Consider the following 25,515-nt stretch of genomic DNA (forward strand, 5'->3'; position numbering starts at 1 on the left):
TCCAGAATTTACTCGAAACAAAGTCATTTAGAATGTTTTTAGAGCATAAACAGTAGTGTATAGGATTTCCTGAAAGCGCGCACATGCGCGATCCCGAGGCTACGGAAGCCGGCAGAATTACCAACCCTTATCTGCCTCCGACACAAAACAGTCAGCTTTGAACCACACCTCCACAAAGCCCAATCAGCATCCAGAGTTCACCTTAAAAGGCCTCCAAATCCACAAGAGGTTGGTGGCAGTGGTTGCATTATGTCTTCTCCACCATCATAGCTAAAGCTTCATCTGACTTTTCCGCAGTGCTTCTTCTACTTCGTCCGCATCAGAGTTTAATTCCTCCCATACTCTTACTGCATTCCATGTCTCATCTCTCAACCGGTCAGGTAGGAGACCGCCATGTTGAGCCTGGTTCTGCCAGAGGCTTTTTTCCCAAAGTGGAGTTTTTCCTCCCCACTGTCACTGGACATCTAACTGGACATCTAACTTCCTAGGTCTTTGAGTGAAGCACGAGTATCAGACCAAACAGTCTACTGGATCTCACAAATACAGCTCAAGCACACCGTCTTGCCAACCAGCAGTCTATGGACTGAACCTACTCAATATATCTTCACTCCACCGCCAGTTTCAGGCTTTGATATTTGTTACTCGGAATACTCCAATGATAACACTGTTCAGCATTGCAACGATTACAAATAACTTTGCTTTATCCAGCCTAACGTCACTTCCGTATAGGAGTCAAGTACTTTTTCCCATATTTCTGTCTTGCTAAATTTCTGTTCGAGGCAAGTTCTGCGAGGCACCAGTCTTAAAATACAAATGCTGTACTTGGTTGAGACACACAATGGTGTCCATCCAAGGCCAGTACTATTTAACATCCCACCCATCCTGGGACCCAGTTGTGTTTTTTTTTTGTGTGTGTCCATGTGTACTTGTGAGGCACCAAAGAAACATCCTCAAGAAATGAAATTAAAATAAAATGGCTATTGGTGTTAAGCAAGAGCTGTATAACGTAATAATAACATGTTAAAAGTGACGAGCAGTGCTCAAAATACTTTTGCTAAATTGGTAGTGATTTTACTCTTCTCCAAAGCGGTTACCAGATCTTAATCCATCAGAGAAGAGAGATTTGTATTATATATGCCATGAAATCTAGCATATGATGTAATCACCTTAATAAGGACCACCACCTTCTATGAATTTTTCAGGCAAATATTTGCATTTAGGCCATGAAGAATTGAGGCAATTCTTGAAAGAAAATGTGTTCTAACAAGGTACTCATAAGATTTACCTAATAAAGTACCCCAAGAGTGTATTAAAATAAACTTTACTTGATTATAACACTTCTTTATGCTGATGTAGGAAGGCCAATAGTCACCATTACATGCAAAGCAACTAAAAATGACCAGATGAGTAATTTGTTAATGGAAACTTGCAGTGACACTCCATAATCAGAGAGACACTTGTTTGTAGAGATGCTTTGAACTCACAATAAGGCATTTTCATACATCTCTCTTTATTCAGCGAGTAATCAAACTTCTCAGCTGTGGTTGACATCCTCCAGCCTAATTCACGTGTCCTCAAGATGCCAAAAAACTAAAATAACGGATCAGGAAAAAAGCGTGTTGCAGGCCGGTACTGCTTCAAAACCATTGACGGAGCTGACCTTTTCACGCTGATACAAAGGGACTGGGTGTTATTGTGTTAGGTTGAAACCTGACACAGTAGCTACACCAGCTAATGGCGTGTTTTCCTACCAGACTCTGCTTCTATACACAATGCACATCCCAGCAACGAGAAAAAAAGGTTGAGACAGAGCCATCTGTAAGGAAGCAAAAATAAATGAATCATCAAATGCCTTAATTTGGAGCTAATTATTTTCATGTTTCCTTATAAGAGTAAAGCTAACCCTCTCATTAGGTGTCAGTGAGATTGTTTGGTTTTGGCAGTCCTCAGTTACAGCTAATATACATTTTAAGGGCAAGGAATTTATCATGCTCATTCATACCTGTTATTTATAGAAGTGCTGTTTTGCTTCACCGTCTTTGGTTTTTCTTGCTGTTTGACTATTTGTGTTTTGTTACTAAAACAAAAGTTTGAGTAATTGCGAACAGATAATCTGTTGAGATTGGTGCTAATTAAGAGCTCTGTCATGGTTAAAAGCAAGGAATTGCTCTTTTTTACCAGGCATAAAAAAAACAGACTCTGCACCGTCGTTATTAAACTAAGATAAAAACAAAGTTTAAAAGGAAAAAAAAGTCTAATTTTTGCTGCGCTATCACTCAGTTGCAGGTAAGCAGTTTGATGGTCTGGAGCATTCAGGTGAATGTCATCGATGTTTTTTCACTTACAACAAAGGAATCCAATCCCTGACACCATATTTTAAATCTACTGTTAGGAATTTGGGTTTAAAGGTGAACGGTGATTTTGAATTGGGAAAGCAAATTCGGATCTTGCTTTTGTTCAGCTAAGATGTTTGGCAAAACTAATACCTTTCCTCTGAATACACCATTTTGTAACAGTTATCCATGCTTTTATTTAGTCTCTGCATGATTACTCCAACGGAGTTGCTGTGTGCCGTGTGCCAGTCTTTGCTGTCTCGCCTGTAGCTGCTACAAAACGCACCTGCTCGTCTTTTAACTGCTATTCTAAATTGTGATCACTCCTGTTCTGGCTTCGCCTCTACTGCCTGTCCATTTTAGAGTTTATTTTAAAATCATTTCTTTGTTTTTAAATGCTTGCATGATCTTTCCTTATTTTACCTCTTTGAGCTTCTTCCCCCCTACCTGCAGGTACTGAGGTTCTTTTAGGGAACAACCTCCCACTGCACCTTAGGGAGACTCCTTCACTGCCAAATTTTAAACTCAGCTAAAGGCAAGGCAAGGCAAATGTATTTGTACGTATAGCACAATTAAGTACAAAGACAATGCTAAGTGCTTTACATGTTTTAAATATAGGAAAATAAAACAGAATCAAAGCAAGTAGGAAAAAAATAAGAAAATTAATAAATAAAATAAAGACTTTAATTCGCTGGCTTTTAACACTGGCATGGCTTACTTGTGACCTTCTTTACTTAGTTTAACCAAATTCTTATTATTATTACCTTACTTTATATCTTTATGCTGCATTTTGTTCTTTTATTGGGTGTTTTATTATTTTTAGCTATGTACAGCACTATTTTCACCTGTTAGCTCTTTTGAAGTACTTGACAAATAAAGATGATGATGATTATGATGATTAATAATTGCAATCAGTCTTGGAAGTGCTGTAAGGACATTTTCAAAAATTTGAAGTCATTTTGCACTGAGAAGATTTTTTAAAAGTGAAAAACACTTCAGACTGCTGCCCATAGACATTAAGAAAATAATCATCTCAAACTCTTTAGGGCTCACTTAGCTTATTAAAGCAGCAGATATAGTTTCAAAAGCATAGAGCCATTAAAAGTGAGAGCTTTAAATTTTCTGGTGAGGGGACTAGAATTAGCAGCATATTTTGGGTAACGCCGGGGAGCTTTTTGGAATGGAGATGGTTACACTGTTTTTAGTGCTCCAGTGTGAACATTTAATGGACCCCCGGCTGTGTTCTGTCTCACCATCACAGCGGCCTTAAGCAAACCTGACATCCTCAGCATTTGTGGGACACTCCATATAGCTATCACAGCACATTTTCTACCCCCGTCCTCTCGCCACTCCTTTTTAAGCAAAATCAACTTTGGTAAATATTTCATAGGGAACATTGCCTCAGTTTCTCTGTGTCGAGTGCAGAAAATGGCACGCGATGACGACTGACAGGCCCCTTGTTGTAATGTCTCCTCTGAGACCTCCTTTCTTTTTGGTTTGTCTTCCTGACAGTCCTAAAGCTTTTTGCCATCCTGTTTCCCTTCTGTCACACTCCCAGCCTGGTTTAGTCTGGATGCTGTTCATTTAGCTGCTGCTTTAAATTTTACTGTGACCACAGAACTTCTGCCCATCCATCTGATACTGTTAGTTAAAATGCCAACATATGGGTGAAAGTCTTGTCTTTGGTCCAGAGACTGCAGTATTTATGGAACTAAATGAAACTATTTATCCATTTTGAGATCATTCTGCAGTTAAATAGCTTTTTTTTCTTGTTTTTTTTCTTTTAGGAACAGGGAGCTATGAATATTGGGGACATAAGAAAGCAGCTCTGTTAGCAAAGAAAAAGTAATAATTAAAAAAGAAGTTTATACATGCATACATTGCTATTTCATTTATTTTTTTTACATTGCTGCTTTGCAAAATGGAGCAAAATAAAGTCCATAGTTTTTATAGTTTTTTCTACTCTAGAAAGAATCTAATCTAAAACACCTAAATTAGTTTACCACTTTGAAATAATTTACAATTTGATGAATTTCCATTTAGTGGCAAAACTATCACTGTGAATACTCCATGTTTGTCCAGCTGTCAATCCCAGCTGAGATCACACCCAGCCCTCACCCTCCAACATGTTCTCTGGCCCCCCAGGAAAATAAAAATAATATATAAAAGTTTTAAAAATATTATATCTGGGCAGAAGTGAGGTACTGAAAAGGGGTTGAGTTTTTATTTAATTAATTAGTGTGTTTGTCCAACAGCAGATTTTGTAACTATTGTCAGGCTGCGATTTTTTTTTTTTATACATATACTGTATATTATAAACACACTACCACAGGGTTCTGTACTTGGGTCAGTTCCTTTTTCTATGCTGTGTATACAGTTTAAATCAGATAACATTAAATCTTCATAGACACCCTATACAAAGGAACGTCACCAATTTTTGCATTTTCTGATATTAAATCAAATTAAACTTTGACCATTTAGTTAATTTATAAATGTTACATAAAACCTGTATGCTTATAAGCAGGATTTTAAAAGAAGTCTCGAAGTTTCTCTAAATTCAAAAGTATACATACAAACATGCAAACAGTTTAGTAAAGTAAAAACATTTTTTTCAAATTTTATCATGTATATTTGTAAAAATTAAGTTAATTTGAGGCACACCTGTGGTTATAGTAATGGGCAGTGTCTAATCAAATTCCTTCCCTCTTTGACATTATGGAAAATTTAAAGAAAACCATTGTAGTATTTAAAAAGATCATTTTGGAATGACATGGTTGATTATGCAATACAAATAACATGGGGTGGAAAGGTCCCAAATTCATGCTAACAAGCTGAATTATTATCCAGCTCAGTAAGAATTTTGATAGTTTATGTCTCTATTTGACCAATGTTAAAGTAGAAATCCCTGTGATGATGCTGATTTAAGCTGGTAAAATAATTTCAAAATTTGTTGTTAATGTTTTGTATTACCAAGGTCTGAAAGATCACTGAGAGAAAGCAGAAACATGAAATACAAAACCCAAAAAATAAAGACTTGAAACAATTACTCATGCAAAATTATTGGCGCAACATCTAACAACAACAGGAATGAAGAGCCTGCACACCAACAGATATTAAAAAATGAGATATAGCTACCAATAGTAAGAAGGTGACTCATTGAAGTCGGTCTATTTGAGAGGCCATAACTAACCCCTGATCTCAGTCTCATGGGGAGAAACAAGTATCCTCTAAAACAATAAGAGGATGCCTTAGTAACACCAGTTCCCCAAACGTATGGCAAGTCTCACATTTTAACATTCTGCCAATATGAAATAAAGCATATTTAATCTCTGACCTCTGAAAAAAAAGTATCACTTTCATTACTCCGTCATTAAACCAATAGAATTTAATGTAGTTCATTCTACCTGATGATGACCTCAGCAGTTATCTTCACCCAGAGGCCAGTGACAGCGTTATGATGTTTAAAATATGACTTCATAAAACAAGACCTCTAAATAATTGGTTCTGTTGTTGCTGTCAGTGTTACCCGACTCCAGCCTCAGCCACTTTATATCACCATTCTGAAGTGCATGCTTAGATGATTATCTTTACTGTTATTAGAAGCTACACTTCATTTCCCACCCAAACTTTCAATTTCATGGAAAGATGAGAAAACTATGTATTTTAGTGCTTTTTTTTTCTTTTTTTTTTTTACAATGTGTCACTTCACTGCCATTGCTGCTTCAATACTGCGTGCTCTTTCATTTAATAAACATTGTGCTTGCCTGACTTTTCCGCCTTGCTTCGTGCTCTCTGTGACGAGCAGCTGAATGGTGTCACAGCTAAAAGGGTGGCTCTGTTGTGACAACATTCGTTTGATGTCGAAGCCGGTAGTCCTTGGCTGCCACGTTCTCCCCTTCTGTTCTTTTACTTTCTTGTCACTGCTCTGTCTGGATCACACCGCTGTTGCACGTTGGGGATGCCAACTGGCATGACCCGAAAGTGTGACAGCGTCACACAAGCTGCTGATTTTCTCACCGCCCATAGCCATCCACTGTTCGTATCAGAATGCAGAGAAATTAAGCTGTTTTCTTTAATTGATTAACCTTATTTGGCTCTTTCTCTTCCAGGTAATAAAGTGTTTCAAACAAGTATATTCAAAGGTATTTAGAGCAAATTGTCTTACATTATCTATTTCTCGGGCAAAATAGGCTAAAAAGGACATTTTACTAAATCTGTTGAGTCATTATAGGAGCAAGATCTCTTGAAATAGCCAAGATGTTGAGGGGAATCATATAACCATCATTTTTATGTTGCAAACAGTCATAAAAAACTTCTCTAGAAAAATGGTTGAGGAAAAAGAAATAGAAACAAAATATTCAAAAATGTTAAAGGACTAAAACAGGAAGCATAGAGGAACCTATTCCTCTGTAGCAATGTCATATTCTATAAACACAACCAGTCTAGAGAGCCAAGGTATAAAAAGGTGTTTAATGTCAGAGAAATTGTCAAGGTTAAGGGAGACTGAAACTCGCCACTTCTACACAAGACGTATTACGGTAGTTAAAAGAAAAAGTAGAGTTTGAGTAAAGCCATAGATAGTAAGGAGATGTTTAATGAAGCCATGACCCAGCCAAGTCAAAACTAAAACCAATCAAGAATGTGCGCAAAAACGTAAAAAATCTATATTAGCTTAAAGGTATAGGGGAGGATTTTTCCAGATTTTTTGAAAGACCCCCCCTCCACTTAAAAAAAATAAAATAAAAATGCACATGCACAGCTTCCGAGAGGGAATGCCTATTAATGCTTGCGATTGCATGCATAAGCCCAATTCTCCTCATTTTACTAGCAGTGATGTGACATGGATTTCTCCAGAGGTAGCAGAACTTTACTTTTCGAGTAGAAACTTCGCAATGGAGCCCGACCTGTGCTTTCTGTGTACGCCTCTGTGTGAAAGAATCTCCCAAAAAGAGTATCTGAGGGCTTTCTTTTCTTCTCATACACTTCGTAGACACTTTTTTTCTTACGACACTCTGCCATTTTCAAAGAATCGCGGTGAGAAAGGCGAGTTTCAATGACTGGCTCAAACCGTAGCTCACCACATATATACGCCTGAAAGTGCACATGCGAAGAAACATGTCACCATAATGATTGATAATTAGGAGAACATCCTCACCGTACTTTTAAGCTCTACAAACAGTTAAGGGTTAAATATATATATTTAGTATGAAGAAAATCTCGGAAAAATATTGTAATTGTTAAGCCTTTGTGTAACTTGCTTTTTAGCAATGTTTGCATACTTTTTGCAGTTATAGTTGGTCAAACAAGTCTTAGGTTTTGGGTCAAACAAAAAAAGCTTGTTGAACACATTTGTAACACACTGACTTTCCACAATTGTGTACCTTTTCCTTGGTGGCGAAGAACATTAAGAGAAAGGCTATAATTTATATCAGAAAGCGAAAGTTTAAGCTGTCAGAAATATCTCTTTGTGATTCTTTCCGTGGCTGAGAAACAGGGTTTTATACTGTCAACAAATGTCAGGTTTTTCAGAAACCTCTCCCAGAAGAATGCTTTCAAATGCTGCTGCAAAATAGTTTTTCTTTTTAATGTCGCCTCGGGTCTTTGAAGGTGAAATATCTAAACTTGGCCTTTCAAAAAAAGGCGTTTAACTGTATTTACCACGTTTAATCCCTTAATATTAAACAGAATTTTAGAAGTTGCTAAAGGAGGTCTGATAGGATCTTGAAAATATAAGATTATGTTTTTCTCAGCATATAAAATTAATCAAAAGAATGACTCTTTAAAATCACCAGGCCTCACTCTGTCACAGCTCTTGCTGCGAGTTCGTGATACAGATGAGGAAAGTGCCAGAAGCCATGTAGGGGATCGGAAGAGGAAAACTACTCAGGGCATCTTTGTCCTCTGTTTGAACAGTGTCGCAGATGTGTGGGTGATTGAGGTGGGGGTGGAGAGGGAAGTAAGGGAGGGTACCAAGAGAAGGAGGGATGAGAGAGAGGAGAGGTTTCTCGCAGCTGCCCAGCCTGAGGCCAGAAATATGTGGCACTTTCTTCGTCATGGCGTCACCAGCCATCCATTCTCGCCTGTCATTATTTTACCTCTTGCAGAGGACACACGCCGTCTCTCAGGCACGCATATGCACACTGGTGCTACCACACACCGTCTGTGCTGCCTTGATCTAATCTAAAACATTGCCAAGTTGAACAGAATGGATTAAAAAACTCCAAGATATTTTCCCTTGTTGTTGCTAAAGGACTCTATTTGACACCAAGCTGTTCTTTTGCATGATTAATCACTTGTCATTGGTACTTTTAATATCCACCATTTTGAGATATGTACAAGAGAGTATTCTAATTTAAAATTTAGCCTTAACATTAGTTCCCATGTATGCTATATGGACTTTGAAAGCAGGTTGAACTGAAGTCACTGCTGAATTGAGTAGTCGGATATGGGAAGCTGTCAAACCATAACCTGAACGCACACAAATTATATTATTCTGGGTAAAAAAAAAAAGACATATCACCAAGGAGAGTTGTCTTTATGTCTTTTGCTATGCTTTTTTAGGTTACAGCTTTGTCAGAGGCCTAGCCTCTGGTTAAAACTGTGAAATATCCAGACAGTTTCAATGTCTTATAGACCTAAAAGTTTCTCCTTCCACACAGCATCCCTTCTACTCATTGCAAATCAAATATGTTTGGTGAAATCACGAGAGCTGCAACAAAACAAGGCATAGATGTCAGATTATAAAAGTCAAATATTGAACCAATAAAATTCCATCACGTCAATCTCTTTAGTTTAGTTTTGAAAGATTAAAAAAACAGAGAAAATTCCATTTAAGTAAGCTCATATGTGGTTTTGTTTACATGACTAACTTTAAAAGAATCATTTAAGCCTATAAAACAGCTTAAACATAAAAGATAATTTTATTTGCTTTTATGCGAACTGAGGAGGATAATAAAGTACTGCAAAAGTCTCAAATGTTAATTTAAAGTTTTTTTTTTGTATCTCAATGTACATGCTAATTGCTTTTTTGGAAACCTTACTTTAAAATAACCTGTTTCTGTCATATCGTTACAAATACTAAGATATTCATTTAGCTAAACTCTTCTTGAAATTTAATGGGAACTGTGTGCTTTCGTCCCTTGAGAGTAAAGGTGCGTTCACTCTGAATGCAATTTTTACATTGGCCACCTGCCGCGAGTCGTTCAGCTCCTTCTTACGGACACCGCAGTTAAATTCCCCCATGCTGACATTGCGTGACTTCAATGACAATGTTTTAAGTCATTTTATTTGATTACAAGTTGTGCCATTACACGGGATGTCCAGCTAGTTGAGTTGCTTATTTGTGATCAACATTACTGTTGAGGTGCAAGTTTTAAATTGGCTAAAGGTTCTGGTACCAGATCCATCTTTTTTCCTTACATCCACATACCTTACATTGTATACTCACAAAATTAAGTGTGTGAAACGATGATCAGTTTGTAGAAAAAGATTTGCCTCGCCCAATAAAACTACCATAGTCATTATTAGAAAAAAAATCTGTGATGCTGTGGGCCTGCTTTGTTTCTTTGTTGAGCCTTATTAAACATTTAGCTTGTATGTAACCATGGAGCTTTTGTAATACCACTAAAGCTTAGATTAAAAAAACAAAAAAGTGAGGCTGTATGCTGAAATTTTCCTCCTACAGTATTCCACTTAAACTTCTTAAACTTTTATTATTGCCCCCTCTATTTGGCGGAAAATATAGTAACTTTTCTTAGCTAGGAAAATCTCCATCTACATTATTTACGTTGCACCCAAGACCTGTAGGTTGAAAACAAAATCAAGACGTTGGTCACCTTGCCTTGCCAGTCGGTATCATCTATAGAATACATGAATCCAAAATAACATTTTAACATGAGTTTGATTTGTCTGATTACTGCCAGTTTTTAACTGAATTAAAATAGTTGTATATTTGGATAAATCTTGGAAGCCCCAGCTTTTTAGGAATGTGATAAAAATTCTTCTCACATCTGAAGTATTTTTTGAGTTTACAGTAAGAGCATGTTTCTCTCTTTAAGCTGATTTAGCTCTTGGTCTGTCTGTAAAAAAAACCTTCCCTTCACATCTTAAAAAGGTACTAAGGAGCTCTCTACATCATCTCAATTTACAAGTGATGTAATGAGACACGATTTTCCAAAAGAAAAAACAAAGATGGTGGCAGCATTAACCTAACACTTTGCACTCATGTCCACATGCTGAAGCTCAAAAATGTTGCAGTCAGCTTGAGTTGTATCAGCAGCAGGGTCAGAATAATTTCTGTTATCCTGTATAATAAATGCAGAGACGTAAATTACTTAATTTAAACATAAAACCTATAGTTTTGACCCTGAAATCTGTTGAGCAGCTGAAATCTGTGAGGTAAACACCTGTAACAGCTTATGTTTCAATCAAAGAATTGTTGAATGCAGAGAGGTATGGCTGCACAGTCTGCAATCTTCCATGTGGAGATAAGTAGCACAAAGGTATCAATCAAAATTCAAACAGACTAAAACAAAATATTTCACAGCATTTTCTTTCCCCAAAAACAAGCTACAAAACAGTATATTTCTTTCTGTAGACATTTGAAAAATATAAAAGTGATGCATTTTTGAAAGCAGGAAAATATATAAAGCTTCAAGTAGCTGTATGTAGATTGTTTCTCCCTATGTTATGAAACTCAGAATGTTTCAGTTAATCAGGAACATTTCAGTGTCAGATAAGGATAATGAAGCTTTGCCATACAAAATAGCTTTGAAAAAGACTTTTTCAAATGTTAATTATTTGTGGGTAGATTAATATTTTTTAAACAGATGAGTCATGATTTGCAATTATTATTATGGCCCTTATCTTTTGAATCAAGAAATTTCATACATTTTACTTATTTGATTAAATGAGGTACTGTAGGCTAACAATTGATGTGCTGTTCTAAAGAAATCCAAGAAAAGATGCGCCTTGAAATCCTGTCCACACTCTCCTGCAGAGTGTAGAGCTGGTCCACAGTTCCACAGCCAGGATGAAAACCACACTGCTCCTCCCTAAAGGTATAGTGGAGGATGTTCTTTTTCTGGGTGGATCATCAAAATAAGTGGTCCTCCTAATTGTCAATCATTCTTGTGATATTTTTACGTAAGGCTATCCTACGATGCAAACAGCAACTTTTAAAAACAGCGTACACGAGGAGAAATGGCCTTATGCACGCTCTTTGACATGTTTAATAGGCTTTCCCTCTTGGGAGCAGGTGCAGAGTTGTGCATGCGATTTTTTTTTTTTTTTAAGTGGAGAGGGTGGGTCTTTTCAAACAGTCACAAAAATCCTCCACTATACCTTTAAGCTGAGGTTTGACAATTAATCAGACCCTGCTCTGCAGCACCCTGGGATATGCATTATGAGGAAACATAGGAGAGTTATCCCCCTATAGTTAGAACATACCTTCCGGTGCCCTTTCTTATATAGGGGAACCACCACCCCATTCTGCCAATACAGGGGCACTGCCCAGACCTTCATGTGATGTTGAAGAGGCTTGTCAGCCAAGACAGCCCAAAAACATTGACAGTTCTAAGATCCTCTGTCCCGATCTCCTCCACCCCTGAAGCCTTGTCACTGTGGAGTTTTTTAACCACCCCTGTGACTTCAGCCCGAGTGAAGAACGAGTACGACCCTGAGCATCCCATCTCTTTTATCACCACAGAAGGCTTGTAAGATGGATTGAGGAGATCCTCAAAGTATTCCTTCCATCTTTTAAGGATGTCCTCTTTCAAGGTCAGTGGCTCCCCACTCCCACTGTAAAAAACTGTAAGCAAAGCACTGCTTTCCCTTCAGGAGGCGCCGGACGGTTTGCCAGAATAGCTTTGAGGCAGATAGTCTTTTTCCGTGGCCTTTCCAAACTGCTATCAGTCCCAACTGTTTCTAGCCGGTATTGCTCCACCTACTGCACAAGCTCATGCTTATTCACCCCCAGCGAGGTGACATTCTATGTCCCCAGAGCCGGTCTAAGTACTTGCAGATTGGGTCACCTCCGCCTCTGACTGCCACCAAATCCTATCTCCACTGGTCATTGGTTCTGGTCACTCATGGTTAGTTCCACGGGAGGGACCCAGCCACCAGGCCTGAATCTAGTGTGAGGTACTGGTTCTGCCGTACTGGGCAACGTCTCGTGCCACAATGTTTTGGTCATCATGAGGGCTTTGCGAACTGCTCTTTGTCTGACCCACCACCCACAGCATATTGGCCTTGGGGGACCCTACCTGGAGCATTTGAGCCCCCGACAACATAACCCCTGGGATCGTCCAGGCACCGAAACCCCATCCACCACATTTGGGTGGTGGTCCTTCATATCAGAAAATTACATTAAATCTATGGAAAGGCATAAGGTTAGTAATGTAATGATCTTGGGGGGTCTTTTTTTCTAAAAACTAGAAAACGTGCAGCAAGTGATGGACTCAAGACTTCTGTTTCTAGAAGTCTTGAAGAAGACCCTCCTGTTTCTAGAAGTCTTGAAGAAGACCCTCCTGAAAAAGCTGTTTGACTGGTTATGTTTAAACAACAGGACAATAATCTACTTCACACAAGGAAGTCTACCTATTAATGACTAGAAAAGCAAAGAAAAAAAAAAGGATAACCAAGATTTTTGTAATGACCTTTCCCCTTAAACAGGTCATACATGCTAAAAAATCCTTTAATGGGTTTTACTAAAACACAACCATGATGTAAAAGACTAATTTCCCGTTCCTGCAAATGGCTGTTCCTGCCACCAAGGATGTGAAACCTAGATGATAGAGTTGGGGGACTCATAATTCTTAAAGAGGGCCAGGTTAATCCAGGTAGCTTCGAAAAGCTTAGTCTAATAATCCGTCTTAAATATTTGAATTTATTTACTACTTTGAAACACTTTCTTGTGACAAAAACTGAAATCTGTGAGCTGGATATTTTTTTTCCACAGCACCGTGTGCCTTAGGAGTGGTTAATCTTATAGATGTCAAAATGTGCAAAAAACATACAAGAAAAGCGCACTCCGACAAAAAATAGAATTGACACCGGAGGAAAGTCTGTCAAATGTGACACACCAGCTGAGCACGCTGCTGTGGGAATTCTGCAAAACACTCACAAAGAGGAAGCTGTGTTTCTCCTACTTGGCTGTCATGAATGTAGGTCTGCCAAACTGAGCAACAACAAAAAAAAAAACTCTGCTGAAAGTATTACATAAATAAGTATTCTCTGAGATTTTAAATCCTAAGACTGTGGCTAACAGGCGGCTGTTTAAATTGCATCAGTTCCTCTGATGTAACTGCGTATAGTCCTGAACTCCCTGAGAGGTTTTAGTCATTTATTTTGATTAGGGCTGTATTTATAAGATTAGTCTCCAAAATAAGTCACTGGGGAGGATGGGTTGGCAAGGCATGTGGTGGGGGAACAAAATTAAGTCTGTTTGATCATTACAAATTCATACATTTCTGCTTGTCAATTAATTAGCTGCTTCCTGGGTCTGTGTGTCCCTTTCTTCAATCGTAGGGGTCTGGTTCTCGGTGGACAAAAACCCACGGTGCATCCATTGTATGTCTAAGCAGCAGCTCAGCGTAAGGCAGCTGGCGAACAGTAAATAAAGATCCTTGAAAGGAAGGGAGGCTTTCAAGAGCAAGCCTCTTTTAACTCGTGCCATCTGATTTCTGAGAGCACTGTTTGGCTTTTTGATGGTTTTAATTTGCCTCGTTCTTTCCTGAACAAACCCAAACAAAAACTAGGAAAGGACATCAAATTATTTATGAAATAAGAGCAACTTTTGAATTCTATTTTTTTCTTCATGGCAAATTGGCCTCTGTTGTTATGAAAAGGTGTTCTTGTATTGAGGGATTTCATAAAACAGATACCTATACCTGTGCCTTTCTCTGGAAAGATTGAAATAAGGTAAATAAAATGTACACTGCATTTTTTTTCTGGTATATTACAGTGCCAAGTGAAATATAAAAAAAAGCCTCGATATTAAAAATCAAAATGTCCTCTATACAGTCATCAGCATAAAATAATTGATTTTCCAAAATCATTAGTGCACTTTTATGCAATCCTAACAATTCATACCAACCAGTCATACCAAAAACATATTTTTACCTTTTCTTTGTGTTTTAAGTCTGGTAATGTACCAACGTTTTTAATTTTTATCTTATAACTTCCCTAAATCCCTGAAGACAAATTTTTAAACTGTCAAATATGGGGGGAAAAACACAGAGATCATGTAATTCTGACACGTGCCATTCATGCTATCTTTTAAAGTAAATGGCTATTGGTCTAAGCTTGTTTGTATGTTAAGTTTGAGCAATAATTGCAGTTTTAAACACCTGGAAATATGATCGGCTTGAGTCCTTTTAACAGTGAATAGGGGGAAAGATGAGGGTAAGTGTAAGTGATAATCCTACAGTGGAGGATCATGCAAACATAAGTAAAGAGTATAAAACGTGATCTGTATGCTCTAATCTTACAAATTAAATTGGGTTCCAAAAAAAATTTATTTCTTGCATGTCTTTTTATCTCAGGTAACTCAACACACCAGTACTTAGCGTGCTGCAAGTATTGGTGTGCCTAGTTTTGTCTGTAACGCTTTCTTTTACAGTACATTGCTATGTTATTTTATGGTAATAACATAGAAAGTTATGCTATATTACTAGGTAAAAAGAAAAACTTTATGGAGAATTTTGGTCGCGCTTCAAATTTCAGGCAGACAAGGTCAAGTTTGACTTCTTGATTTCAAACAGTTAAACTCTTATTTATATATATAACTTGAGTTCAGTTTTATATTCCTTTAGTTACTTGATCGTTACTTACAATTTACTTTATAAGCCGTAAGTAGGTGGTGGCCATTGTTACATAGTAACATATAATTGTAATAATTACATGCAGGTAATTACTTTGAAATTATATACCTTAATTTTAGATAATTGACAAATAAAGTTTTTCTTGTTACTGTGTAATCTGATGTGACTATTATTACTATGTTATTACATGGTTATTGGATTACTGTAAAGAATGTGTTACTGTTTTGTCCTTTCTCTGCTGACTGTCCATAACATTTGGCAGCATTTGACCCTTTTATACAAAATAACATTAAACAAAAACTACAACTGAGTACAGATGCATGCAACACTTTTCAGAACCCTTTTTTGCTTTTTTTTTTTTTTTTTACAATTATATGCTAATCCTTATTGCAGTTTCTAATAAAAGCCCCTTAATGTTTTTTTATTTTATTTTTGGATTGTGATGTATAAGAACATAAAATAGTCTGAAAGGTTTAAACACCTTTGCATGGTCCACAAAATTAGATTACAATAAAGCTTTTACTTTAAGGGAAAAGAATCTTTTCATCCGAATTCTTAAGAAAGCACATCAGAACCGGTACTCTTCTTCTAAGGTGGTTTGTCTTTGCCTTCAGTCCAGTCTGTCAGAAAAAAAGAAAAATCTGAAATGCAAATACAACATGAAAAGTCAGAGTGATCTTAAGCAGGTTTTTGTTCCCTTCAGAAGCTGTGAGTCACATTGCATTTGGCAACACCTCTCACTTGCACAGTTGAGTTTGCAGTCTTGTTTTTCCATAGAGGAGAAGATGACAGCATGTGGCATGTGACAACTTATCAAATCAAACCCACATTTCCTCTTTCCCATATGTAGGACTCTTCTCGTTAAGTTTCCCTCAGTGCTTTATTTTCCTATAGAAAACATTCTACTCTTTTATTCCCTTGAGCATCAAAATAAGAACATTAAACAATTGAATAAAAATAAGCATCTTCTATTATCTATGTAGAACGCCAGCTATAGACAAATTGTTTTTTAATCATTTTGCCCTTATTTTACTGTTGCAGCCTAGCAGTCAATATTTACTCTAGGAGGCGATTATCTGCACTGACAACATTTCAGACGCCACAGAATCAGAATATGACTATTTAAAATAAACTGTAGCATCTTAAAGGGAAAATTAAAGAGCTGAAAGTGTTTTGGCTTTGCCTGGATTTCCCCTGTGACCTAAAAACAGAACACAAGCATCCAAGCATGTTGTCTTTCATCATTAAACTGTCTTTGGAAAAGCTCCTGAGAGCAGCTCCTGGAGCACAGCAAGAGATTCCTTGTACTCCGAAACATCAAGTGTCGTCAGCGTCTGCTGGGAGGTGCATATTAGAGTCATGGACTTGAGCTTTAAAGATCTTTGAAGAAATAGACAACACTTTGGCTGTCTTTTCACACAAACTTGTTGGTTTCCTCGTTGCTTTATAAAGTAACGCATTTGATATCTAAGGTCTACTAAGTGTATAGATCTTTGACCTTGGTTTCTCACTCTCTCTGCCTCCATTTTGCTCACAGATCAAAGATGCCTACAGTGCCCCAGGTGGTCTCATGAGTGAGGATCCTCACTTAAAGGCAGCTGAGAGAGGTGAGTTATTAAACCTCAGCAGAACATCCTTGACTCAAATGCGCTTTTGTAGAATACGTCTTTCTTTTTTTAATCAAAGATCCACTTACAGTAGAATCTGATAGTTCAGTCCCACCATTACAAATATACATCAGTCTATTGGGATAATGATAATCACGTTACCCTCACTTTTTTGATATACTGTTTCTGATAATACATCCATTGACCATGTGAGGTGAGTTCTTTTCAAAAAGGCTGTAAAAATGGCTATGTCCTTTCTTTAAAAAAAGGTAAAGGCTGGATTGTAGTTTTTTTATGGGTGTCTAAATTGGTTAGAATGTTCTTATCTTCCATTTAAATGTGATTAGAAGCTCTTTTAATGTGGATCCAAATACTGTATAAGGAAATCAGACACATTCTGTGCTTCATTAGGTCCTCTCATACAGCACTGTGAATTGCTTTCCTCTGTTTCACCTTTTTTTCAAATGTAAATGTTTAAGATAATCAGTATGTATAGAACACAGCTGTCAATAGAATTCCCACATTGTAAAATCAAGAATTTCTTTCATTAACCATATTTTTTTGTTTCAATTTACAAGCCAGACCTGGGCTTGATTACCACATAATCTAAATAATTGATAAATTATATAAATAGAACCTATAAATAGAACATAATGTGGACTAAAATGTCTTAGAAAGCAAGGTATTATATATAGATGTAAAAAAACAGATTTGATATAAAGTCATTGATAAATGTTAGACGGAAATACCAAAATTACCTCAAGATGTCATTAATGACTTATTTAGATTCTCACAAAGGACTCTGAGCAACATCTAAAGAAGTACAGGTCTTAGTTTGCTCCTTCTTGCCATTCAAGATTCAAGGGCAAGATTATTTTATTTGTCACAATAACAAGTTTTGCCTGACGAATCCCGGGAAGAGTGTGAACTTGCATCAACTATTTTTTTTTTTATCTCATGCGCTGTCTCTGCAGCTGGAGCCACAGACTGACTGATTGACTAACAGACTGACTTTCAACAGCACACCTGGATTACAAATGCACAGAACCTGCACCTTGTTCAGTATGAGTCCAGTGTTGCTATTAGCAACATTAAGGGGGAAAAGCTGTTAATAGCAAGATATCTGCTAGCCATTCACCAGAAATTTACATTTAGATAAAAAAAAAATGTGTTTTAAAACTGCAGAGCTTGTGGAGGCATCAAAGACAACACTGTATTTTTTAAAAGAACACAATGAAAAAATATAAAAAGAAAAAAAACGTAACACTTTTTTTAAAATTAGTTGTATTGCTCCGATTAATACCAAGCATTTCAATTATCTGCCTCATATCAAGTTTACTGCAACTTGTCTGGTTGTGGGTGGCTGTGTCAACAATGTTTAAAACACTTTGAACCTAGATGTGTTGTATTCAATGAATATATGTTTAATGCCAGCACAGGAATGCTATTTTATGTTATGCAATAACTTCACATTAAATGCTCATCCCAGTAGGGGTGGAAAATATGTTATTTTATACAAATAACTTTCTGACTGTGATCCATTGTTCTGTGAACACACACCCAACTGTGTGTGAGAAAAACCAAATGAAAGGGTAAATCACAAAGACAGTCCACGCGGTAAATTAAACCTTTTTGGTAAAATGTTAATGCCTAATGCTTTATCAAAAGTCAATAACCTTACGTATTATTAGCTTTATATGTTTGTTCTCTATGGAATAATCAGTGGTTGGAACCCTTTTGGCTTCTTTAGGCTTGGCCTATGAACCAATGGAGCTAGTACCTAGCGGACACAAGGGAACTAATTTAAAAAGGACTGTTTTGTCATATTTGGTAATCAAATACAAAATGCATGAGGAAACACAAAAAATATATTTATATTAATCTCTAACCCCTCAGTGAAATAAGGTTTGTTTTAGCTTTACAAACAACAGCAAACAAAGCAGCCTGTGGTACCATGTGGTCACAATTAGCTTCTTGTTAGTTTGCTTTACAGAAGAGTAAACTCATGACATATTCAAATATCCTCAAAAACCCAAATTGTTTAGCTTTAAATGCTTTCCCTAACTTTGCCAGAGCTCTAACCACTGATTATCTCCGTTTTGGAAAGGTTCGACACCCTCACTGTTCAGAATTTTAGCCATCAGGCCTGCAGCATGAAAGCTTATGTCCTCTCTTCTTACTGTAGATGTTGCACACCTCCGGTTTCTTGTACCTCAAGGTTTCCTTTAAACCCAGATAGAAATATTGCAGAATGGTCTGTTTTTGCAAGAATGAGTTCTGAGAGGTACACATTACCTCTGATCGATCTGCAGATTCTGGTCCTTGGCTTGTTTGGCCTTTATTAATGATGACTGTCCATTGTGGACCTTATCTTTAAGGAGATTCACGGCAAAAAAGGATGATACCTGCATGAAACAGCTGCTTTGTACCCAAGCACAGTTAGGGCAGGATTGCATGTCCCTGTGGGAGCATTTTGTGATGCTCCTGTGAGGAGGAGGGGGGTTGCAGCAGTTGGAGAGAAGAGTACAGTAGAGCAAATCTGCATAGTCCTTCATTGATGTTCAAAGTTAACCAGCCTGGACATTAGTTCTCAATGTCGGCAAAGTTGATATCATGGTGTGTGGCGCTACATAGTACATTTTCTGTCTCCATCTTTCTGGTTCTTGTACCTTTTTAGCATAAATCTATGGCACCCCAAACCAAAAATTTGGATTGAATACAATTTACCTCCAGCTTGCAGAAAGGATCCCCTTGATATAAGGTAAAAATAATCAAAAAGGCTCAATAGTTGGGAAGGGAGCTTATTCGCGAGTAGTAATGTTCTTCTTGCCAGTTAAAGGTATTTTTTAATTTCTTACACACATTGTAAGAAGGGTTTTAGAGACACCTGCACTTGCTAAGCTTCTTAAACTACAGCAAGATAAAATATATATTTTAATTGAATGACTGCAATTTCTTCTAGATGACTGAAAGTATTTGCTTGATATGTCTTGAAGATAGACTAAGACATGAGCACCACACTAAAATGACAAGAATGTGAAAGAAATATTGAAACACTACTGAAATAGATTCAGACATGTAAATTATCGACATGACAAATTGTGCTTAGTCTTGTCATGTAGTTGCATAAGATATTTCACCTGGAAAAATGGCTAATGTTTATGTAAGATGTTCGTCTGGTGAAAATTATTCAAACAAATTGCTCTAAGCTCTGCTTTGGATTCTACTTGATAAACATTTAATCACAGAAATAGATTATTTTCATATACCCAGAAGCTTGGTGAATAAAACAGATCAACATACTTTCTGCACATTTTCCTGTAGCCATATATTTAAATGAATTGAAAGGAGGGTACCCTTGATATAGATGTGATAGAGAGAGCTGTTTTCCTGTGTATCGTGTTTTGTTTTCATATAGCCAGTTTATTCTCCCTTTCACACCACCAGCACATTATCCTGCTCCATCTGCTGCCAGGAGACAGAGCCAGGTATTTATGGTGGGCATAAAAAGTGAGTGCATTCCCTGTCACCTATAGCCCAAGATTTACTGCATATTTGACAAACACTCTGAATAAAACAAGGAGTGTTCAGTTTGTATAAGAGTTTAGATCCTGTCTGTTGTGCAAGCTCCCGGCGGATTGCACTGTTAGTACATGTGTGTGCTTCTCGATCTGTACGTACGCCTCCCTGCTGAGTGGAAATGTGTTGATCTATCTGCTTGTGGTGCTGCATATGTGTCTGTATGCCTGTGTGTATTTTTGGGCATGTGTGCGTGCAGTGAATCTGCCTGCTCGGAAACACCAGCAACAGATAACAGATGGTCCCCCTGCATTAGAAGTGTTTTATTTCCCCGAGGAAGCCAGATATGTCAAAAATAAGCATGTGCAACATTAGTCATTTGGAATATTCATGCCCCTGCCGTCCGACGGTTTCCTTTTTACAGCCAAAACACCACCAGCCCAAATCTCCCAAGAAAGAGGGGGGAAGATGGGGGGGCAAAGAAAGCGGTCATCAGCTGAGCTGATAGGGAGGAAAAGGCCGAGGCCCTTCACTTTGGTTTAACATTGGACGTTTATTGCTCAAGCTTTTTTTTTTAGCTTGCTGATCCATGATTTAAACTGGGTTACAGTCTGTGGATATTTTCACATCAAGAATCGTCCCCCTGTCTCTATTAAGGACAGTAATATGCACACATGTTTATGGGCCTTTTTGGCAAAAAAAACTCTTTAATCTGCATCAAGCTGAAAACCCTCAATGTTTCAGACTTTCTTCCTCTAACCTATTTATAGCTCCATCTTTCTTTTTCATTTATATCTCTAGCTGGCTTACATCTCTGAAGCTATAATCTCTTTTATCTTCCCTTTGTTTAAGCAATCAAGCCCATCTTCTCACAACCGAGAGCGGTCACTGTTCTTGTCCTTGGTGGAAGACTGGTACTTTTATCATTATTATCAAGCCTCATTAACCGTCTATATATTTGGAGGTTTTTAACCCTACTAGGAACGTACGGCATCCATTTTTTCCTACCTTAAAAAACAAAAAATAAAACATGAATCGTGAGAAGCACGTTATACTCTCCTTGGTCCCTTGTGTTCAGGGTTAATTCATGGCAGCGTGCATGAATGATGGGCTGAGAGAGGGAGGGAGAGAAAGTTACAGCAATAAAAAGAAGGTGGAAAAGCTACTAACAGGAGTATGGTGCTTATCGCACAAATGCAATATAATTTATTCAGGAATATGCAAATCCAACAATCACTCTGCCTTGTTTACCGAAGGGACCTGCTGATTCAGAGACTGAAAGGGAAAGAGAGGCTGCCAGAGACGCCGACCTACAGTGTAGACACTAAGGCAGCCAACACTATCTCATTTTACTGGTTTCTTTAAAATGAGGTGTGTCGGGCAATTCCTTCCCTATTTACTAGATACTATAACCTTCACATTTAGTCTAGTTATGCTGGCTTATTGACAAAATGTGTTACACAGAGCTTTTGGATGTTTTTCCCTCTGCATACCTCCTCTAAAGGTGTTTGAAAGCTGTTTGAAAACAGCTTTATAACTTAAAATTGATAAGAAAATATAATTTCATTACTTAGATCAGAATTAAAAATAGCTCAGAATTAAAAATTAAACTAGGTTTCCTTTGCATATCTATGTGCCTGATTTGTCTTGTTTGGAGACATGTCTTCACAATGTCAGCAATTGAGAGCTGAGCTCACAGAATGGGAATTCACTTTTTTTTAACCTTAGATATTTTGGCTAAAAGATCTAGGTGTCTAAATTAAAATGACTAATGATAAAATAATCTTCGTCTTTTGGCTTTTACCTCGCAGGGGTCACCAGATCAAGTCATTTGTTTCCAGCTAATCCTAAATTCTGCATCTTACGTTGTCCCCCCTGCTATCTTCATGTTCTCTACATCCATCTATAAATCTATGGTGGTCTTCCTTTAGGCCCCCTGTCTGGCAGGTCCAACTTCAACTGTCTATCATCTCTTCTTTTATCTCCAAAACATCTAGCATTAGCTGACCCTATGATGTACTCATTCTTGAACTTATCTGTCCTTGTTTCTTTCAAAGAAAACCTCAGCAGCGTCTTGGCTTTTGGTGGTAGTGGGAACAGCACACTGAGGAGTGTCTACCTGGGTCAAAAGACTAGGCAAGCAACCCGCGTTGAAATGACCTCGGCTCTGATCAGGATGCTATGCAAAAACTAGACTTGGGTTGACACGCTAGATTATGTCATACCATTTAGCGCAATGTACAGACGTTAACACACTATGCCAGTAACTTCTAACAAGCCGAGACAACTTGTTTACATTCAATAAACATGGCGCAGTGCTGGTAACAGGTATTTGGAAAGATAATAGAGCAAAACAATAAAGAATATTGACTATGCCCTGGCTCCCGTCCATGTTGCTCTCCATTATTTACTTCCCTGATTTCAATCAAACTGTTGACATCATCAATGCTCACCCAGCTTGATGCCTTCATTAGACAGGCAGTGCTCTAATGACGGCTGATCATGCTGGCAAGCAGGGGGTCAGACTCTGCTTTTTGGCCAAATGGGGAAAAAAAATTGTTAGCAGGTTTAACCCAGTTTTCAAAAACATGGGTTTTTAGTGGGAAAGTGGCTTAAGTGAAATGGATTTATGGTGCATTCCATTGGATTCAGAGGTCAAAATACCATGTCCAACAGTATTTTATATAATTGTTTTAGGTTCTGACAGTGGCAAGTGTGGCCATGTAGAACATATGGAAACTGCAATCACAATCACCTTGGAGATTATGTTACTCTGACTTATGAGTTCTGGTCTGAATTTTTTTTTTTTTTTCCTGGAGGTGACTGACAATGAACCTGCTTCATTCCCATCTGAAGGCTATGGTAGAGAATTATGGTGAACTCTGAGGTAATATCTTCCTTTTGAACTGGCTAAAGAATGTATGGAGCTCTTAGATAATCATATTTTAGCTGAGATCCTCCCTGAACTAAACTGCGCCTCAAAAGCAAGACATTTCTAACTGTAACTTTTGGTAACCAAGCTATACCTTATTACCACATCTGGTAGCTATTTACTGTACCTTAATATTGAGATCTGAACATTTTTATTTTTCCTTTTGATTTTTCAACAAGCTATTTTAGATGTTTGGGCAAATGGTGTGTTCTGTTGTACCTTGAAATAAGTCTTTGAGCAAAGATAATCCTGCTGTCAGCACTGAATTTAGCAATCTGTCAGTAACTCAATGGTAAAGGTCGGATAAAAATCTTGGTCACTGAGGCAGTTCCAGTCGCTGACAATAATAATGTAGTATTTGCAAGAACTGCCACTGCCAGATTAAACTTAACCTGGGCCCAATAGCAAGCTGATGTAAGATTTCATGTTGAACAGGATTTTGGTCAATTTTCTGTTCACTGAATGCCCACTATTGGAGTTTGACCTTCAGAGGAAAAATGGCAGATTTATTAAAGTTTGCCTTGAGCCAAAAGGAAAACAAAACAGAGGTCACCAAGCTGAATGCGACATTGTCTGATTCATTTTTTTTTTGGTTTGTTTTTCAGTTATCTTTTGGGTTGATCTTGGTATTATTAGGACTTTTTATTTGGACTTGGATATTTAGTGGTAGCTGTGGACAACTAAGATAATAAAGTTCTTCTGGAATTTATGTGAATATCTACTAATAATGATGTGAGAAGATGCACAGAAACAAAAAAAAAACTGACATACAAGCAGAAGCAATTAGAGGTTGTGTTTCAGATGTTTGAGTGTGGCCTTCGAGGACCAACTTCCGCAATACCAGGTATACTGTAGATGAAGTTACTGCAGCCTCTCATAGATTATAACCTATTCAAAGGTATAAACATTGGGCAGGGTTATTCTAAAGAAACTTTCAGGCAGTTTACTCAAATAATTTCGGCAAGTGCCAACATTCAAATGATCATATCTTCTCGTATTCATTTCCATTTTCACGTTTCGCATCGTTGGAAAACCCAGCTTCCTCTCTTTCAACGTCTTTAAATCACTAAAAATAGCCCCTTGTGGACTTGTAAATTGATTTGCCATGGACTGTTACAATTATTAGAACCAGAAGCATTCTTCCATTTTTTTTCTTCTTGATGCAGCCTGCGAAAGTATATAGGCAGCCCAATTTTAATTATTCAACCACACTGATATTCTGCTTGGCCATATTCTGGCACTAGCAACTATGGATCAGTTCAAGAAATCCTTGGATGAAAAGATTATAAAGTCTCATTTTGCATTTGCAAAACTGGCCCATTGGCAAGATAGTTTCTCATTAGATATGCCTGTCAGACTTCACTGGAATAAAACTCACAAAGAAGTACATAGCCAAAGTAAAGCAAATCACAGAGACAGGTGGTTGCCAGCATTTTAATGATGCTTTTCTCCCACACTGAATTGTTCTAACTTTTACAGTTGGACCTGGAGCTGTGACAAGCTAATGTTACTATATACAAATACCTATAGGAGGCACTTATCACTTCAAGTTTGCACTCTGAGCATGACAAATTATTTTGTTTGCTGATATGTTGTGCAATTTATGAAGGGAATAGTTTCTATTTATGGTCTCTTTTCTCACATTCAAGGATTTGCTTTAAGCTTAATAGCAAAATAGCTGTAACACTGTTTACCTTGAGAATGTCGGATAAGTGTGATATTAAAATAAAAGCTGACATCTTTTTCTGTGATCTTTATATACTTGAAACTTCAAATAATACAATGTCCTGGAGCTAAGTAGAAAATAACTTGCATAAATGCAAGTACATTTTACATTCCATGTTTGATGCTTAATATCAAAACTAATATTTTCTAAACATGTTAAGGAGTTGAATTTGCAAATAGAAAAATATCAACAAATATTTTCAATTTGAATGACTATAATAAGAATATCTGTGGTTGGTGACATCTTTCCAGTAGAATTAGAGCAAAATGAATATAAACAACTTTAATGAAAATCTCTACGAAGATTAAAAACTTGCAGAAGTTCTCGGTTCCCTCTCTATAAAAAGTACAAAGTAAAGTTTGGAGATTTAACTAGGAATAAGGACTCATCTCAATTCCCAAAGCATCCACCAACCACCTAACTACACAGCACTTTTGAAAAAAAAAAAAAAAAACATGCAGGTAAGGGATTTCTCCACTGACAACACAAGAGGAGAAAAGCTTGCTATATCATTCCAACCATCTGGATGTCTGGCTCACACTTGAGGCTGATGTGTAACTTTTAATTGGAGAGACAG

The 25,515-nt window shown here is 37.4% G+C and overlaps 1 protein-coding gene across 2 annotated transcripts in view; it reads left to right on the plus strand.

Annotated features, from left to right (window-relative positions):
* LOC107086906 (glucosidase 2 subunit beta-like) overlaps positions 1–25,515 on the plus strand; it is a 220,645-nt gene that overhangs the window by 85,546 nt on the left and 109,584 nt on the right. For both annotated transcript variants that reach the window (XM_015378178.1, XM_015378179.1), the window contains exon 10: positions 16,692–16,761. In XM_015378178.1, coding sequence (XP_015233664.1) covers positions 16,692–16,761 — 70 coding nt within the window. The remainder of the gene's footprint in view (positions 1–16,691; positions 16,762–25,515) is intronic.

Source organism: Cyprinodon variegatus, unplaced genomic scaffold (assembly GCF_000732505.1).
Source record: "Cyprinodon variegatus isolate N-32 unplaced genomic scaffold, C_variegatus-1.0 Scaffold166, whole genome shotgun sequence".
Taxonomy (NCBI): Eukaryota; Metazoa; Chordata; class Actinopteri; order Cyprinodontiformes; family Cyprinodontidae; genus Cyprinodon; species Cyprinodon variegatus.